Here is a 15516-nt window from a genome sequence, read left to right as displayed (position 1 = left end):
TAAAAATATATATTCTGTGCTTAGTTTAAGTTCAAAATTTTCATGATTCATTATTACTTACTTCCTCTTTTTTTTTCTTTTAAAGACTTATTTATTTATTTGGGGGTTGGGCAGAGGGAGAGGGAGAGAGAAACTCAAGCAGACTCCATCCGTGCTGAGCACAGAGCCAGATTCGGGCTTGATTTTATGCCCCCGAGATCACGACCCGAGCAGAAACCAAGAGTCAGTCGCTTAACCTACTGGGCCACCCACGTGCCCCCCTTTTTCTTTTTTTGATAAAGTCTTCCCTAGATCTTGAACTCACAAATGTCTCGTCATTTTCCCCTGTGATTTATTATTCTCTTGGGGTGTCAGCCCTCTTGGCTTTATTTCTGGAGAAAGAGTGGAAGCTATAGTCCTACACGACGCCTGTCAAAGTGAGTTTAAAAGCATCTTTGGGACAAGAATTCAGGTCCAAGACCTGGTACTCCCATTGGGTCTCAACTCCACTTCTGACAGGTGGCCTTGCCCATCAGAGAACCAGCAGTACCCACACTCCAATTTTCCAAATGCTCCTTCCCAAGGTTGACGGTATGTGGTTCCTGGGGTTGGGCTTGGGGGAGGCAGGACCAAGCTGGCCACCTGTTCTTTCTCCCTAGCTGGACTGCATTCGTCGATGCTGCCACCTCCTCTTTATGTTCACTTGCCCTCGATGCCCTCCAGGAAAGCGAAGATCCACCCAGCTTGCATAAAGAGAGAGTCGAACACACCAGAAAGCTCTTCCACAGCCTAGTCTCTCACTTGGCTCCTGGCCCCCCTCCACCTTGGGTTCCCATTTTCTTCCTTCACAATGACCCAACCAGCTTCCAGTTCCCCAGAGGTCTTTCACAATTTTGTCTTCAGTTCTGGGTTCCCCCATCCTCTTTTCTAACTTCTGTCGTGGGCTTACGGTTAGATTCATTAGCAGCTTGAACAAGCCATGATCTTGTTTCCTATTTTATTTAAAAGTCAAGAAATTGTGTCTCTGGTATATATTGATAATATCTGGAATTGTGCCAGGTTCATTCCCTACCAAGCTGGACATTAATGCAGACCAGAGCCCTGAAATTGAAGTGATTCATTTTTATATGAGGTACAGATTTATATCTCAAGTTGAATGATTCTATGGTTTCATTCAATATTTTCATTTTCTCCCTTTTTTTACATTCTTAGTGTTTCATAATTTGGAAGTTATTCAGGTGAAACTTCCGAGCTGTGTTGAAGTGTTGTTGGTAATTTATTGATAATAGCTCAGTGGCTGTGTCTGGTACCAGAGGAGAGTATACTAAGATATGCTGACATTCTAAAAATAACTAATATTTGTTTAGCATTTTGCAAAGCATAATCTTAGTGACTGATAAAACAAAACTGTAAAACAAGCTTTATTGTAATTCGCACTTTATGGAAGACTCTTTGACTTTTTCAGTATCACTCAGCCAAGAATGAAAATCAGGTAATTGGCATAAAGAAAATCACAGAACTTGGGATACCCCAAATGCAGAAATAAGTAGGAACAAATATCAAGCAAGTATGCCAGCAATAAACCCCACCACCAAAAGGGGGCAAATGCAAGGAATAGGTATCTGCTTATGGATGCAAAACCTGAAAGTACTAGGGTGGTCTGGCTGCCAGGTTAGTCCTCTCTATACCTCTGTTAAATAAAAGAAAAAGAACTAGAAAATGTAAGACAAAGAACATATGTCTAGTTTAAAATTGTCTTAGCAGGGGGGAAGCAGTGGGTGGGAGGGTGGGGACAGTGAGAGGGGAGCAACTCAGGGGCTTTCTTTACAACTTTCTAGAGAGGAAAATATTTTGGTTACTCTACTTATTTAAAAACTATATCAAACTAAGGGCAGTTCCCATCTCTCCATGCTACCCTGGAGCCTGTTTTTCTGTGTTTGTCTTTCCTTGACTGTTTCTCTGTCATTTCATCCCTTCTACCTCCCCACTTCTCTATCCCAGAAATTTCTGTGGAGAGATGTCTCTACTTTTGCCTCTACTTGTCTCTCATCATTTTCCTACCTGCCCCCCCATTCTCCCTCTCTTTTTCTCCCTAATACTGTATCTCAATCATAATTATTACACAATGATGTATCAGGATCACCAACACTGTGACATTTATTTCTAAAAAAAGGGAAGCTTCTCAGTGTTTGGATATTTGAGTTAATTTGATATTTTTGTGTTTGTCTTTCCTGTCTTTAGATATTTTATTACTTTCCAAACATGATTGCATTATCTGAGAGGTTCTGAACGAAAGTCATATAGAGAGACATCTTCATCTCCCCCCTCAGTTTAACAAAAATGGCATATATTGGTTGTTCTGGGTTTGTTATAAATATCTAAGGCTTAGAAATTGCCCTTTTATCTTTAGCTTAATAAGTCTTTTGAATTTTATTTAATTTTTAAGTCAGAAACAGGTGTTTTTAAAATTCTTTATCTTCTAAGATAATCATATTTTTAAAAGATTTAACCTTGAGCATAGGAACTCATGTAAATGTTTCATTCTTGAGAAAAAGCCTCCTGGTTAAAAGTTCAGGTTCTAGGTTTATAATTTAGATTGATCTATGGATTTTCCTTTCTGTGCGCTATTTGTTTGGATTTGATTTCAAGTTTGCTTTAGCACTATGGAATGAGTTGAGTAATACATTTTAATATCTGTTTTTCCAACATTTCTAACATCGAGACTATCTGTTGACATTTTGGTAAAACTCATTTACAAACTGTCTAAAACTGATATCCATGTTAGAGGTAAGTTGTTTTGTTGAAGTTTTTTTTTCAAATTCTATGGTGATTTGTTTATTTAGGTATATTAATTCTCATTGCATTTAATAAGTCCTGGTTAATGTATATTGTATCAAAAATATTAATTTAATTGAAATTTAGTGACACAAATTTGCCTGTAGCATTTTCTTGTTTTTTTTTTTTTTTTGGATACCATTAGTTTATTATAAAAGAGAGACATGAAAATTATTTACATGATGAAAGATTTCACAACTTCACTGGAATGGGCAGCTTCACTTCATGCCATTTTAATAATGATTTCAGTCCACATACTTTCCAAGAATGTCACCATCTCTAAATAAGAAATAATCCTTGTCATCTAGAACTACTTTGGTGCCTCCATATTCTGGGAGAAGAACTTTATCTCCAACTTTCACACTAACTGGTTGAATCTCTCCACCCTTTCCTTTAGAGCCCGATCCAACAGCTACTACTGTTGCTTGCAACACTTTTCCTTGAGATTTTTCTGGAAGCGTAATACCTCCTTTGGTTACAGTTTCAGCTGCGCTCCTTTCAACAAAAACTCGGTCAAAGAGGGGAAGAAACTTTCTAAATGCCTGCCCTGCCATGACGCCGACCGCCACAGTTCGTACTCCATTTTCTTGTTTTTTATAACTATTCTGTATTTGTACTTATGTCTTTTTCCTCATTTCCAGTTTGTTGTTTTTTGTTTGCTTTGGTCTTCTTCCATTTTTCTTTATCAGATTTCCTCATAGCTTGTCCATTTTATTAATCTTATAAAATAAGCTTGTTTATATTAACCAAATCTACATTTTTTCTATTATTTCATATATTTGTAATTATTACGTTATTTCTATTTTATTTTATTTTTTATTTTTATTTTTTTTAAAGATTTTATTTATTTGCCAGAGAGGGAGCACAAGCAGGGGGAGCAGCAGGCAGAGGGAGAAGCAGACTCCCCGTGAGCAAGGAGCCCCATGTGAGACTCGATCCCAGGACCCTGGGATCATTACCTGAGCCGAAGGCAGACGCTTAACCGTCTGAGCACCCAGGCATCCCTGTTATTTCTATTTTAAAGTTTATTTTTTTTCTAACTTCTTAAATTGAAATCTTAGTTGTTGTATTTTCAATCTTTCTTATTTTCTATTATATATATTGAAGGCTGTACATTTCCTCTGAATGCCATCCTGCACGCTGATGGTTTAAATATATAGTGATCTCATTGCCATCACTTTAAAACACTTTCTGATTTTCATTTCATTTCTTCTTTAGCCCAAGAAAAATTTAGTAGTATGTTTCTTACTTTCCATATACATAAAATTGGGGGGAGGGGCAGGGAAGAAATACTACTCTTTTGCTGCAAATTTCCAATTTTTCTCATAATGTTCAGAAAAATAGCCTACGTGTTTTCTGCTTTGAGAAAATTGTTGAGTTTCTTTAATGCCCAATATGTGATCTGCTTTATTGAATGGCCCAAATTTACTTGAATACAAATTTATTTCTAGCATTTCAGATACACAATTATATTTATCTGTCTATGACCATAAGCTGGTTAATTGCCTTATTACAATCCACTCTATAATTTCTTTTAAAATGTATTTTCTCTGTTTCAGAGGGAGATTAATTAAAAGGACCTCATTATAATAATGGATTTGTCAATTAATTTTTATAACTATCAAAAAACTTTTAATGTATTGCAACAATATTTTGTTAGGCCCACAGAGCATTTATCATTACTATGTGTCTTGATAAATTAAACCTTTGATGCACCCTGAATAATATCTAACTTTAATGAGCTCCCTAAACAACAGGCAGTGTTTAAGTACTTTTTAACTCTAGTAGGTCAATAGTATTATGTGTCATTATTATTCCAGTTTTATGGAGGAGATACCTGATATAAAGAGTGAATATCTGGGGGTGCCTGGGTGGCTCAGTGGCTCAGTGGGTTAGGAGTCTGCCTTCAGCTCCGGTCATGATCCCAAGGTCCTGGGATAGAGTCCCACATGGGGCTCCCTGCTCAGCCAAGAGGCGGGTTCTCCCTCTGCCTCTGTAGATCCCCCTGCTTGTGCTCTCTCACTCTCTTTCTGTCAAATAAATAAATAAAATCTTTAAAAAAAAAAGAGTGAATATCCAGTTACTCTTAGCTTGCAAGCAAAGAGCCACCTTGGACCCAAACCCACACAGGCTGGTTCCAGAACGATGCTTGTTAACTACCATACCATGTGACTCATCCTCAACACCATTCACAATTTTGTTTTCTCCTTGAATTCCATTTTCTTTCCTTTATGTAGTGTTTGTCTGGCCTATATTTTCATATTCTTTTGTTTTCAAACTCTCGGCCCATGTGTTTTTAGGTCCAGTACTTGTTAACATCATACAGCTGGATTTGTAAAACCTTCCTTTAACAAACAGTGTAATTCCCCCCTCACCCGCACATACACACACATTTTAATTATGGCTGTTTATATTTATATTTATATTATTTTCTTATTTATCATATTCTTACTAATTATTTAATTTATCTTTTTTTCCTTCAGGTTTTCTTTACTAATTCTCTATTATTCCTTCACTTATCTTTTTTAAATTTTTTTTATTTTTTAAAAGATTTTATTTATTTATTCATGAGAGACAGAGAGAGAGAGAGAGAGACAGAGGGAGAAGCAGGCTCCCAAGGAGCAGGAAGCCCGATGCGGGACTCAATCCCAGGACCCTGAGATCATGACCTGAGCCGAAGGCAGATGCTTAACCATCTGAGCCACCCAGGCGCCCTCCTTCACTTATCTTAATATTCTTCATGCCTCTATTTTCTTGGGAGTCATGCACTCTCTTCCCAGTTGTCTAATGGCTAGCTTTAACGTTTTATCATGTGTTTCTCTGAAAAGCCTAAGAGAAAATGAGCTTTCGTTTCTTCCTCTAGAATATAAGACAAGAAATTTAAAATGTCTATCCGTACTACCGGACACTAAGGGAATTTCATGCCAGAGTTATAACTTTTTTTAAAAAAATTGAATATTGTCAATAATTTGTACACCTTTTAAAATATTACTTTCTTCTTGCCAAGATTTCTTGTATGTCAATTTTATTTTTTTAGTTTTGTTTCTGTGGTACTAATTTAAAAATGTGAGCAATTTCTGTGCGGCAGAATTTCTCACCTTTTAACTATGAAGTTCGCTTATTTTGCTGACTGTATAATTGTTAGATAATATTTTTACATAAAGTTTTAAACTTTCACAAGCTTATGTTACTATATCTCTCTGAAAATTCAATATAAGACTAGAATGTTCAAATATAATAGACAAAATACATTTTTTTTTTTGGTCATTTCTTTGATTACTCCTTCTCTTCTGTCTGCCGTGTTCTATTCTGGGATTTCTATTATATAATACCAGATTTGTTATATTCGTTCTTCAACTCTGTCATATTAAGGGCAGCATTTTCTTATCTTTATTACATTCTTTTTAATTTCAGGGAAAGAATATTGAACTGATCATATAATATCTACATTTCCAAATTGTTGCTCAGTTTCTCCATGGAATTTTAAATTTTTGTCTTTAATCTCCAAGCAATTCTGTTGTTCTTTCATGACTTCTGGTTCTAGGTCATAAATAAATCTTTTTTATGTTAGAGACTTTCCAAATTTTATTTGTTCCTTTGAGTAAGTCTTATTTGTAAGGGAATCATTCTTCCAATTGACCTCCTCTGACTTAGCATTATCTTTTTGTATGTCCAGTGTTTTTTTGTGTGATTTCTTTCATTTTATATCATATATGCATAATATGTATATATGATTTCACTGTCATGAAGACTGAGCTGACTCTTTGCCTAGTGTGAGCCTTTGGTTCTTTCATGTCCAGATCACACACATGTTCTGAAAAAGTGAGATCCTTTGTTGATGACTCAGGATGTGAATGAGAGAATGTGTGAGAGAGAAGCGGGAAAGAGGTCTGAAGTACTCTGCATGTAATGAGGGGGGACTATTTTGCATCTCTGGGGAATTATGGTAATGTTTAGGGACATTTTGCTTGTCACAACTGTAGGGAGCTACTAGTATCTGGTGGACAGAGGCCAGGATGCTGTCAAGCCACCTACAATCCACTCAACAGTTCTCCACGACAAAGATTTAACCAGTCTAAGATGTCATGGCGTGGAATGTGGGAAACTCTGGTTCTAGAAATGCAAAGGAACTCATGGTTTAGGAAAATCAAGCAACAAAGTGGTCAAAGAAGGGTCAGTAAGAGAGAACAGAGAAAAGACCACTGTCACAGGAAGACTAAGTGTTGGAACTGACATGTACAGGCAATTTTAAAGTTCTCCAATACACTGAAATATGATCCTCTTTTCAATTCCCCAAGAACATTTAGCAAAAATCTATATTGCTCAACTTATTTAAGTATTGCATTTCTGATATTTGTCTATCTGACTTTTCAACAAGATGCTAAGAATGGCTCCTCAGCAGGTGAAGCAAAAACTACCAAGGAGTCCCTGTAACATTGTTGTTACATCTGGAATTGTTGTCTTACTTAGCCATATCAGGAGTTTCCTTGTCTGTGAGAAACAGCTGGAGAGCAACACCTAGATGATATGGCAAATAAACTACATTTCCATGTCTCAATACAAAAATGAATGAATTTCTACTTAGAACCAGTCAGGTGTTACTGGTCAACAAGAAGCTTTCCTTCCATGACAATTTAAATACTTGGGATCGATTTATTTTTGGATGGGCCATAACAGAGTCTTCTGCATCTAGCCAGCAGATAAAAGAGTAAAGAGTAAAGAAGGAACATATCCTTTTTAAATACCTTTTGAGATACCTTACATTTTTCCACATTTCACTGGAGAGCACCAGTCACATGACCTAGATACAATAAAAAATGTGGGGAATATAATTCTTGGCTGGGCAGCCACTTACCAGCAATAACTCTATATTGCTATATATCAAACAAGAAGCATGCATTTTGGGGAACAGTTTGCTGTCTTTGATACACAACACAAGACGATTGTTCATGTCTGAATTTATTTTTTATTTTTTAATTTTTAAAAAGATTTTATTTATTTATATGACAGAGAGAGACAGCGAGAACAGGAACACAAGCAGGGGGAGTGGGAAAGGGAGAAGCAGGCTTCCCACTGAGCAGGGAGCCCGATGCGGGACTCGATCCCAGGACGCTGGGATCATGACCTGAGCCGAAGGCAGACGCTTAACGACTGAGCCACCCAGGCGCCCTATTTTTTTAATATTAGCTGATAGCTGGACACTTAAGTAGGAAAATTCGTTATTCTCTTATGGACATACTTTTGGCCTTGTTAGGAGCAAAGCATGTCAATATTTTTTCTTTACTTAACATGCTCTGTTCCTATCAATAACAGCATGGTCTATCTAGATACTGAAAAGGATTATCTCCTTTATGAAGCCTGTGTTGCCAAATTCCCATCCAAGTGGAGGAAGTCTAAGAATTTCTACTTCCAGAGATTTTTTTTAACTCACTGTGCAAGTATGCAATACATTTATGTGTATGAGTTGTGAGATTTTTGATTCTGGCCTCAATCTTATCTTGCTTACATTATAATCTGCAGAAACTCAAACATATTTGGAATATATTCATTGTACGTTTCCCTAGTTTCTATGAAATATAAACTTTTAAAAAATTCTTATATTATTTCAATAACATTTTAGAAGAAAATGGCATAAATGAATGTACTCGAAGTATATACTGATCACTGAAAGCACTATTTCCTCCAACATCTGGCTTTTATTAGCCCCAAATATGAAATCAAAGTGTCAGCCATTATTGTATGTGTAAATATAGGGATTCTGAAATAAACCCAGGGAAGTTCCTGATCACATTAAGATATTTGTTGATTTCCTCAGTTTCTGCTAGAAGTGAAGTGAATTTAGTTATAATATTTATGAAAGGACACATTCTAGTTGTGAGCATCATTTTAAGTTGTGAGAAGACCAGCAGCAGTGGTTTGTAATGAACAAGATATTTAATGTAGTCTGATTTTTTTTTTTTTTTGGTAATTGCTATTGTATGCATTCCAAAAGTATTTTGAATAGAAAGTGTATGGAAAAAATAAGCATGTACCTGACACTCTCACAAAGAGGAAATATCTGAAGCAAATAGCTATTGCCTACCTTTTTAAACATGCAGCATATTCCTTTGAATTAAAAGCACATTACTTAAATATCATTAAATCATACAAAAAAGAGTATAAGAAAAGTACTTCAAATTTCCTCACTGAAGACACAGAGTATTTGCACATATACCAGGCTCTTACATCAAACTCATGAGGTACAAAGGGCATAGGGCTGGCCCGGCCTAGAAGTCCAGCTAAGCACAGTTCTGGGACTTTACTGGTCTTAACAAATATGGGTCAGGTTTAAGGTAAGTAAGAAAAACAAAGGAATAGGCAGAAGTATAATCTTAGAGAGAAAGTTACAGGGCAGAGTCTTAGAGATCACAAAATTAGAAAATTGCTTTATCAAGCAGAGTTGATCCATTTTAATAGAGTGAGGTTTCCTCTGGGTTATATTTCCTTTGGCATTTGACTTCTTTGTGCTTGGAGTTAATAATTGCAACCAAACAGAATTTAGGGTAATCCTACTCAAGATTGACTAAGGAAAAGAAAGATATGCCAATCTGATTTCACATGAATGAATCTTAATGAGGCCCTAAGATTTACTGACAAACTCTAGATCTAAATTCTATGCCTGGAAAATATATTTATTCAGCACCCATTATGGTCAAGACTATGGAAAGGAAACAACAATCTGCAAGTATATGCAAACTTCCAGAAACTTCCAGACTAGAGCAGAATAGATACGGTATCTATACCAATAACTACACTCTAAGGTAGAAAGTAATAACTGCCATAAGATATGTGAAGATGAAATTATTTCAGAAACTCAGAAGACAGGGACACCACTTGCATATGGTAGAAGCATCAAAAGCATCATGGAAAAGGGCATATTTGAAGAGAGTTTAAGACAACTGTAGGATTTGGACATGTAATGATTATATAAGAATATTTTAGGTATTCTTTTTTTTTTTTGATATGACAATTGGAAAGTATATGGATCTACTTGTATATGGCAGAAGTGAAGGAGAAACAAGTTTGGGAACTGTACTCAGGGTGTGTTAGCAGAGACCTTCAGATGTTGGGTTAAAGAGCTGAGGTTCTGTGTAGTGCCCAGCTGATACCTGTTCCTGATCTGAGAAGAGGGAGAAGGGTGGCCTGTTTTGGGGAGGTGCACTTAGCAACACTGTACTTGCCATTAGAGGAAGGGAGGAGATCAAATTGGGAAGGGCTTTTAGTATGTTATTGTGGGATGATGGTGGTGAATGGCTACAGTGGCTGCAGTAGAATGGTAAAGAAAGGTGAGCAGCACGGATGTAATGGGGACACTCCGCAGGAGGGGATCATCACTGTGGGTGAACACCAGAGAATGGTCCCACGGATGATTCAAATCTGGATATCTAGGAGGACAGGAATATTCTTAGTTTGAATAAGGAATATACAAAGAAAATACAGTTAGGAGTAGAAGTAAGTTTAAATACTAAATTAGCACTGTAGATATTAAGCAGTTACTTTGATATTTTAATATATAAAAAAATAAATGTGTAACACCTCTTTCTAAAGATTAAAATAATATAGCAATGACCAAAGGCATATCTTAGAAGAAAGTGAAGACTGATTGATAAAACTTCCAATTCCATCCATTATGTCTTTCAGCACCTGATAATGTTTGAATTAATCATCTCATTGCTGTATTCTGCCTTTTACTTGATTGAGATTTATCCTGAGGAAGGCCAAAGGACTCTAGTTATGTGAATATTAATGGCCAAGTTGGCTTGTTAAGTTATTTTTGTGAAGTTACCTTTGGCTTTTAATAACCATTAACAGTAAAAACAATGATCATGCACTTTGCAGATATATAGAGTTTTCTGTGACCTTCTCCTGGGGAATAAGAATAAAACAGACAGAGAGGAAACAAGCATACCTGATTAGAACTTTGGAGTGCAAAGGAAAACAATCATGCTGTCTACATCAGTTTGAGAACCCAAACTTTTCAGACAAAGAATCCTCAATAACAGAGAAGTGTTAAACAGACTGGAGGAACTAGAAATTGGGAGCTAATAGGGACTGTTCCAAGGAATAGTATTTTCTTGTCAAAGTAATACAGAGACCCTGAAGTGAATTTTCAAAATACAAAAAACACACATGCACAAATACTCTCTCCACAATTAGCATTTCAGTGCACATCATTCCAATCTTTTCTAAGTACATATATTCAGATATTTAAGTCTTTTATACATTATAAAGATCTAACTGTTCAGTTTACTAATCAAGATCAGTGGCTGTCAAATAGAGGCAATTTTGCCCCCCCAGAGGACATTTGGCATCATCTGGAACTATTTTTGATTGTCATAGTTTAGGGTAGAAATGCTGTTGCCATCTAGTCAGTAAGAGGCCAGGGATGCTGCTGAACATCCTATAATACAGAACAGCTTCCCACATCAAAGAATTATTGAGCCCCAAATTTCAGTAGTGCTGAGGATGAAAAACCCGAATCTTGATTTTAGGGATTCGTTTGTTTATAAAACAAAACCCTCGCTTTCATGGACAAACAAATCCATAAGGTGGAAACAAAATAACTCATGAAAGGTATTAGAGAGTGATGGGAAGGGGTATCATTTTTTTAGAGTGGTTGTGGAAATTTCCCTAAAATAGGTTGTCATCTGAGCAGACATATGTGATGTGAGGGAGCTAATCATATGGGTATCTTGGCAAAGAGTCCACTGGGCAGAGGGTCAGTAGGCGCAAATCTCCTGAGAAGGAAATGGGTCTAGAAGTCCAAATCAGCAGAGTTCAAGGTTGCCGGGATGGGAGCCAAAATTTTGCAAGTGTGTTACTGAGTACGTTAGTGGAAGGAGCCATGTCCACTCTATGACCCATTTACTCCTGGATTCATGTATTCTGGCTATGTAAGGGAAAGTGCTATATAATGTATCTGACTCAAATCATATACATTCCACTATATAAGTCCATCTTTTCAGCGTGTTGTCTCCCGTCTGGAACCGTAACTGAGTCATTGGTAAGCTATTCCACCTTTCATTAGTCTAGCTGCTTCGTGGTGGTAGGGAAGGTGGCAATCCAGTTAATTCTATGGCTATGAACCCAGTGTTGCACTTCCTTTGTCGTAAGATGAGTTCTTGTTAGAAGTGACGTGATGGGGAATGTTCTGCGAGTCCATGGATGGTGGTGCTGGCAAGAGCATGGGAGCAGTGAAGGCAAATCTCTTTCCAGAATGTAGAGTCTATTCCAGTGAGGTTTCCTGTCTACTTCTACTTAGAAGTGTGACAGCCAGGTCATCCTTGGTGAGGAGAAGACCATGTTGTTGAACCCAATGCATAGCTTCTAACCTGTCACCATGGCCACAAGGTGTATATATATATATATATATATATATATATATATAGTCATTTTGTCCACTTGATTAGTAAGAGTCTCCCATGTAGTGGATGCCCTTTGAGGACACGAATATCTTCACAGTTGTGCCCATTCTAAGTGGTCCACCCACATACTTCTTCACCAGATTTCTCTGGAACACAGTGGCGTTTGAGGCCCTTTGGTGGGTATGAGCATCAAATCAGAATCAGTAATCTCTGAAAAGTCTGGATATTTCTTTTTCTCCAATGTATAGTCATTCTAGTAAATGGGCTTCTTGGAAAAAGGCTTGGAGGAAGATTTATTATGGTGGGTACTTTTGGCAATAGTGCGAGTACCTTCCTCAGAGACTCAGCTTTCAGTAAAGGGTCTGTGAATTGACTTAGGACAGGAAACTGGATGAGAGGCTGTGACTCTCCATGGTGATTATTCAAGTCGGATTTTTGGCTACCAGACTTAGGGTTTCCTGTTACATTGATCAAATGATACTCCAGGGGGCTGCCCAACTATTATATTATTAGAGACTTCACGATCAAATATCCATTGCCAAATAACTCTGTAGGCCAAGGCTTTCTGATTATTGGTATGCCCTGGCTGCCTTTGTCAGTAGATGTGTTCTTCCTGTCTTTGGTTCAGCCCCACCAGTGGCTTCTGCTACTCCCAGATTTCATCATCCTCTTTGAAATGAGGAAGCCCATCTCAATGGTGGGACCGATGATCCTACCTGATCTGCTGGAAATCCACACTTTGAGGTGCTGTTGGCTACAGTGCATCTAGCTACAGTGCATCGCGAGAGCCTGGCCAGAGAAATGAACTGGAACCAGAAATCTTGTCTTCCTCATCTAGGGGCCTCTATTGACTAAGTTAACCTTGTATTGACTGACAAAGAAGAAATATTTACAAGGTTCAAATCCATTATCATAGAAGGGTGATTTGAATCTGAGGGTCAGTCCATTGATAACCAGCACAATCTCTATTGTAAAAGTCCATGCATACACATCTGGGGGCTTATCTGAAAGCTCCACAGCAGTGGGGAACCAGAATCCATGTACCTTTTTGCTCTGCCCTTCACTTGGTTTAAGATGTTTTAAGACCACATCCAGATGCTAAGAAGCAAAATGAAAGAAGAAAGAGAAACATGCCGCCTTCCTTCAAAGCGGTGACTTGGAATTTGCACATATCACATCCACATGCACACCATATGTCACAGGGATACACCTAATTACAAGGGAAGCTGGATTATGTCATCTTTAGCTGGGCAGCCTGTGGCCGGCTAAAATTTAGAAGTTCAATCCCTGTAGGAAAAAAGGAGAATGGATATTGGGCCTCAGTTCATTTACTGCCTCAGTTACATTAAATTTGGAATGGCTATTAGATATTCAAATATCTGTCTCATGTACCATCCCTGAACTGAAATGACACAATACCTGTTTTCATAATCTAATTTTTCCACTTAAAATGTATGATTCTATTTCCTTAGTGATAAGCACATCTTACTGCAATCTGAGATTTACTGTTGCATCATGCTATGTGTTATTAAAAATCCTATAATGTATTTGATCTGTCCCTTATTCCCAGACATTTTTGCTGTTTTGAATTCCCAGTAGTAAAAATAAAGCTCCATGAAGATATGACTCTGCACACATGCTTGATTTTTTAAATTTAAAATACATTTAAAAAAACTGTATTATCCAGTCAATAAGTACATGATTTTTTTTTGATTTTATGTGTTGATAAATTACTCTTCAGAGTGATATAAACAATCTAAAATAGGGTGTGAGGGTACCCATTTCATCATACTCTCACCACACAATTTTTACTTTGTGTTTATTCCGTCCATTTGTTTCAATGATTTGCAATTTTTCTTATCTATATCTTCTTAAAGTACTTAATAAAACATATTGTAATTATCTTGATCAGAGATTTAGACATATAAGTATGGTATGTCTTCATTATATTTTTGAATGGGATATGCTTGTTATATGGGAAATATTGATTTTTATGTATTCACTTATTTTTTTCTGGACAAATTATTCTCCCCTGTATGATTCTCCTTGGTTTTCCAGTTATAAACTCATATCATCTAAAAATAATAATCAGACTGCCATCACTGTAATACTTCAAATTTCTTTTTCTCTTCTGTTTCCTCAGCTAAAACTTCTAAAACACATCTTTCAATTTCCAGCCTGTCATGATTCCACTGGCCAAATTCTCATGTAGTTTCCCCTAATCAGAGCAGTATTCCAGCTAAGGTCAGGCTGTGTACAGAGTACTTTATAAAGTTGTGGTGATGGTGGGGTGAGTTAGCAAAGTTCACTGGGGGGTGGAGGAATTATAGATAACTCATACCTGGTTATTTGGGCTTTTAAATTTGGAAGCACTGACTTGACACAGGCATACCTAAACTGACAGGGGTTTTGAGGAGAATGAAGGTCAAGTCAAGTCAGAAGAAAGCCAATCTCAACCACATGAACAATTCAAGAAACTTTACTTTCCGTTGCCCTTATATATGTCTTACACATCTTTTCTTAACTCTAATATCTCAGTGAGAGTTTGCACATAATAGGCACGCAATACACATAGCTGACTGAATGTGGAGATTATATTTTTAAGAATGTTCTATAATGTACAGCACAGAATTCATGTGTAACACTTATTAGAGAGAGAGTTGAGGGAAAGCGTTGTTGTTAGATTAAGCATGGTCAGAAAAGAAGATTAGGCTTTCCTGTCTTCAAAGCTAACACAGAATAGACAAAAACAGTAAAAGACTCAAAGAAGACTCAAGGGAACACTTTAGAGCCCATACATTTCTTTTTCTGTACACAGCCGGGCCATGTTCCAAATATGGCTTATGACATGGTTGACCCTTTAATTAATATTTGTGTGATGACTAAATCTTTTTTGAATGCTCTTTTATGTCATAATTTCATGTTTTAACATATTAGAGTGTATTCTCTTCAGCAATTTTGGAGAAAGTAAAATTCATAACTCTTTATAAATGTCTCTGAAACATGAGCGCTGATTTCTATATCAAAGCCGTAAGTGCTCACACATACAACTAAGTGACCTGTCCCACTTCAGGGCAGTAATTCAGATATAATGTCAAAGAAATATATTGTCCACCTTGAAGCTTTCAGCAGTCACCCTGCCTGCCAAAGCAAGGCTCCTTTGAGAGACAGCCTTTTTGAGCATAGAGTCAAAAAGTTCTACACATCACAAGCATTTTGCTATCCCCACCATCTGTGACTAGAGATAAAGTCCATGCCCTTTCCCCTAATAATCTTCTGAAATTGATAACTATAGCTA

At 37.0% G+C, this 15516-nt stretch overlaps 1 protein-coding gene across 1 annotated transcript; it reads right to left on the bottom strand.

Moving 5' to 3' along the window:
• Positions 1–2937: 2937 nt before the first annotated feature.
• On the bottom strand, positions 2938–3380 carry LOC123850475 (10 kDa heat shock protein, mitochondrial-like). Its single transcript, XM_045883749.3, has one exon. The coding sequence runs from the start codon at positions 3366–3368 to the stop codon at positions 3060–3062; it is 309 nt and encodes a 102-aa protein (XP_045739705.1). The 5' UTR covers positions 3369–3380; the 3' UTR covers positions 2938–3059.
• Between the last annotated feature and the right edge of the window lie 12136 nt (positions 3381–15516).

The sequence above is a fragment of the Mirounga angustirostris genome, unplaced genomic scaffold (assembly GCF_029215605.1).
Source record: "Mirounga angustirostris isolate CCGP_5_RB_7025 unplaced genomic scaffold, mMirAng1.0.hap1 SCAF_10, whole genome shotgun sequence".
NCBI classification, from domain to species: domain Eukaryota; kingdom Metazoa; phylum Chordata; class Mammalia; order Carnivora; family Phocidae; genus Mirounga; species Mirounga angustirostris.
Note: the sequence above shows the minus strand (reverse complement) of the source record. Positions and strands in the feature narration are given on the sequence as shown.